This window comes from Micropterus dolomieu, unplaced genomic scaffold (genome assembly GCF_021292245.1).
Source record: "Micropterus dolomieu isolate WLL.071019.BEF.003 ecotype Adirondacks unplaced genomic scaffold, ASM2129224v1 contig_13256, whole genome shotgun sequence".
In the NCBI taxonomy this organism is placed as follows: domain Eukaryota; kingdom Metazoa; phylum Chordata; class Actinopteri; order Centrarchiformes; family Centrarchidae; genus Micropterus; species Micropterus dolomieu.
In genome coordinates, this window is record NW_025742242.1 from 1 (window position 1) to 4,850 (window position 4,850).

General features: G+C 39.7%; 1 protein-coding gene across 1 annotated transcript; it reads left to right on the forward strand.

Moving 5' to 3' along the window:
• Window positions 1-835: 835 nt before the first annotated feature.
• LOC123966356 lies at window positions 836-2,960 on the forward strand (the record flags this gene model as incomplete). Its single annotated transcript, XM_046042531.1, has 3 exons — window positions 836-1,770; window positions 2,401-2,591; window positions 2,805-2,960. Coding segments are annotated over exons 1-3 (648 nt in total), but the record flags the coding sequence as incomplete, so codon positions are not given.
• Between the last annotated feature and the right edge of the window lie 1,890 nt (window positions 2,961-4,850).

Consider the following 4,850-nt stretch of genomic DNA (forward strand, 5'->3'; position numbering starts at 1 on the left):
AGTTTGTTTTATTTTCTTTATTTCTTTTGTTTAAAGTTATAAGTCCGTTAAGTTACACTGGACTAATTCAGGAACGACCAAGTTCCATTTTAAGCCTTTTTCGTCGAGCCAACTTCACCGAGGTCAGACGAAGCCACGTGGTCTCGCCAGCTACAACGAAGGAAACCTGCAAACAGCCGAATTGCCAGACGGAGGAGGCGTTTTCAATCAGACACGGAGAACCCCGGAGAATCCCTAGCAAAAAGCCAGGATCGGCAGCTAGCGTGGGACCCGTGCAACAGGCCAAAAGCAGGCTGTCGACAAGCAGTAAGACTTAACACATGTTCTGTGATCAGATGTCCATTTTAACTCCTAAATTATAGCATTAGTTTACTTTCATTAGCTCTTCTATGCCGTATGAGTCAAATGCTTCCCACAACCGAACCTCCAGGCTCATTGTTCAGCTGTTGTTTATGTTCCCTGTATCCAACCATCTTTTTATCACCTTAGTTAGAGAATAAATTCACTGTAAAATAATCAAGAGCTGTGTGTGTTGCCTATTTATAGTTCCTGCCAAGAGAATTGACCCTTTAGATATGAGACTGACTGACTGATTTAAGATAATTGAGCGATAACTAACTAGTAATAATTGTATAATTATTCAAAACTACCTAGAGGTCCGGAGACTCTAGGATTATAACAACTCCGGTGGTGCCCTGAAACGAGGAATTAAATAAAATGATTTTATGAATCTTAAAAATTCATAATTGGGTATCAATTCTTAGAAATTTATTAAAATGCATAACTAATAAATTTAGGTCTACTACATAGGTCATTTCAACATTACCTTTTTCAATTTATTTTGTTCAATGTTACTTAATTTCTTCTGCATCAGAGGTAGCATTTCTAATATTAAGACTCTTAAGCTTACCACTGAAGCTAATCCTGCTTTTATACTGACATGCTGGGAAACTGAGCCAGCTCACATTAGTGACTCACAGAGGGAAAACCCATAAAATCTTTAGACATACCTGTCACCATTTCTTTGTGGGAAAGTCATGATTAGATTTGTAGTAGCTGTCTAACCTAAAGGAAACTTTTAGAATTACAGTTCATACAATCATCTAGTTTAACAACCCACCATATTCCTACCTAACACTGACCTCTGATGTGGACCAGATTTACAGTAATAACCTTTATACTGAACTGCAGTGATGTTTTTTTCAGGGGAAAAGTGATTCAAAAATCAGTCTAAAATAGTTTATCTTTTTAAAAAAGGTACTTTAAATTTTATTTATATAGTGCCAAATCAACAGTTATCTCATAGCGCTCATAAAAGAGCAGGTCTAGACCATACTCTGCGATATAAACCTAAATTAGAGCTGTGACCCAGTATTATTTTGGTTATCTTCCTATTTGTTAATTTTCTCCTATTTGTTTATTTTTATTATAAACTTGCATACCAGCCACACTCAAGCAATTGGAAAAGTATGCCTTTAACACTGAATTTAAGATATAAAATGTATGAATGTCTGATGTCTAATTTGTGTGTCTTTGCAGAATTAACAGCTTTGAAGATGGGGACTCCTGTGATCCTTAAGATCGTCTTGACTGATGGCAGCTCTCAGAGGTTGACTCTTTCCCATGGACTCCCTGCATCCATTGATGACCTTATGATTGAAGTCAAGAAACAGTGTGGACTTCAGGGCAATTTTCGACTTCAATTTATGGATTCCTTGTTTGGAAATGAGTTCCTCAACCTTACCTCAATTTCAGAAGTAGAAGACAAAGGTACTCTTAGAGTCATTGATATGTCAATGCCCCCAACTTTGCCGTATAATAATGAGATGGGTTCTCCAGTCCTAATACCCCAAGCATTCAACCCTTTGTCTTCCTCTGTAAGTGACTCTTCGTCCCTCTCAGCTGAATCTGTGGATACAGATGTACTGTCATCGAGTGAGTCGACGAGCTTGCGGTCTTCTTGGCCAGCTGTTTTTCATGTGCCTAAGTTCTCCTATAATGTTGAATTAAAACTTCAGCAGGCAAGTTTAGCCTATATTCGAAACGGCACTGTACTGATTCCAGATCCCAAGTTGAAGTCAGCCATCCTTGATGGTTTAGTACAGGAAATTGTGCAGTATAAAGTTTATGTCAGTGATAAGGAGATGGAACAGGTAGCTCAGAGTCTTATCAAGACACATCCATGTTTAACTGAGAAGGGGTCCTGCAGTGGATGTGGCGGATGGAAGACCAGTTTAAAATATAAACTATCTAACTACCGCACACACCTGAGAAAACTGGGTAGCCCAGATGTAACGGTGAACTCTTTGAAAAACAAACCTGCAGGAAGATGCAGTGCAGCCTTTGGTGTCAAAAAGGCAAAGAGAGCAGAGGTGAATTTTTGCCCGACATACCCAACAGCAGAAACTGAGGAGAGTCTTGAGGCCATGCAGAAAGCTCTACTATTAGATGTAAAGAAGAGGAACAACAGGGAGGTTGTGAAACTCAAGATGGAAAAGACTTTTGCACACAGAAGACATGAAGTAGTTCGTTATGGACAAATGGTGGAGGATTTCATGGCGAGGTGGCCTGCCCTATTTGACGTCACTGAGGTAAGACTTATTTCATGCTGTGTTTTTCATTTTGCATTTGCTGTTGATAAAAGGACAGTCTTGGTACATTGCTAATATACCTGATTGTATATTATTTGTCTGTGCTTTATCTCCTTCCTAGACTGTCGTGGTCTGCTGAATGTGTGATAGTGGCATTCTCCTGGATGTCTGCCATTAGAACCTAATTCCTTTGTGCTTATTACCCGTTTTCAGATCAACGCTGAATTCAAGAGAATCACCACCGTCCCACTTCAATCCAAGTTCCTGTCTCAGCTGGATCTCCACTCTGACAACCTGATGAGGCTGTTCCAAAACAGAGGAGGACAGCTAGGGAAAAGGCTACAAAGAATTATTGCACAAATGGCAGATGTAAGTGGTACAGGGCTCCCACAGTCATGGGAAAACATTAGGAATTTGATTGCTATTTGGAAAGGTAGAATGTTTTAGTTGCCACATAATTTATTGGCATTCAAATTGTACAGAAAGCCTAGTAAGCTGTAAGTGCATTTCTTTTTGATCTTTCTCCTTTGCTATTTGTGCATCTTGTTGTCTCAGTTTTAACCTTTCTTCTATTTACTTTAAGGGTTCTCCGATCGATCGTTCACCAATCGTTATTGGCCGATAATTGCTTTAACTAGTTTGATCGGTGGTCTCTAAAAAGGCAGATCAGAAAAGCCTATCAGATGATGCAATACTCGCCAGACAAATTTTCAACGGCAGCAAAAAGGGTTTCACTACGCGGTCTAAGCAGTTTTCAAAGCTAGCCAGCACCAAAGTCCTTTTCAGACAGGAAGCGAGTGATGTGCTCCAGATAATCATTTACAATGATAGTTGAGCAGCAATCAGACAAGCGGAGCAACAAGCAGGAGGATCATGTGAAACTGTCGCGGTCGTGCTCATCTCACACACATGCCTGCCCACTACCAGAGTTTAATTGTCTTGACCCACAGCGCATCAGAGAGAGTGACTGATCTTTCAGTGTGAGTTTCCTGATGCAAAGAGAGAGGGGGGCCCTTTAGCAGTTCAGGCACCACTCAATCACCTGACTTTAAAACGAGGAGCTTTTGCTACGTTTCCGCCTCAAGTCCAGATAAACCGGCAAATCCGAAGACCTAAAACGGAGAAGTTTGAAAACATGCTGACCCCGTGGGCAAAAACAGAGGACTTTAAAAACACTCACACAGACACTCACATTTGGCTTTCTGATTCGGTCTTATAAGTCATGCAAAGCAAAAAGTAAAAAAATCGTATTCGATTGTATATCGTTAACTGTCTTTAAAAAACGTAGTAGTGTGGATGTAGCCTCACATTACTCCTCTCTCTACTCCTCTCATGTCAACCCTCCCATTTTCCCTGGGATTCTCCTTTTTTTTCCTGTTCTCAGCCGGTATCCTCCCGTTAAATATTTCCCTATAAATCTCCCATATTTTTAACCTTTTATAAAATAAAATAAAATTTTAAGTGTTACTCTCTCCTCTGGTAAAGCCAGTGGCAGTAGGCCTATGTAAAACATTAGATGTAGACTGTGCTTCTTGCACAAGGATTTAATTAATGAAAACAAGCCACTGAAATAATATTAGGCATATACTAGTGGTAAACCAAATTAAATTATAATGAATATAGTAACTATAAGTACTAACAGTATAATATGGAATTAACATTTTTATTTAGTTAAATTTCCCTTATTTTCAAATCCCAATAGTGACAGTTATGACTCCTCTACAGTGGAGGAAAAAAGTATTTGACCCCTTGCTGATTTTGCAGGTTTGCCCACTTACAAAGAATGCAACGATCTATAATTTTAATCATATGTACATTCTAACAGTGAAAGACAGAATCCCAAAGAAAATTCCAGAAAATCACATCATATGAATTTATAAAAATTGATGACCATCTGATGAGGAAAAACAAGTATATGACCCCCTACCAAACAGCAAGTATTCTGGCTCCTACAAGCCAGTTAGTCTTTCTTTAAGACACAGCCCCAATCCCAACCAATTATCTACATCAAATACACCTGCCTCACCTCGTTACCTGTATAAAAGACACCTGTCAACACCCAAACAACCAGCATCCAACATCACCACCATGGGCAAGACCAAAGAGCTTTCTACGGACATCAAGGACAAGATTGTTGATCTGCACAAGGCTGGGATGGGCTACAAGAGAATCGGAAAGCAACTTGGAGAGAAAAGATCAACTGTCGGTGCAGTTATCAGGAAATGGAAGAAGCACCACACCACCGCCAACCTCCCTCGG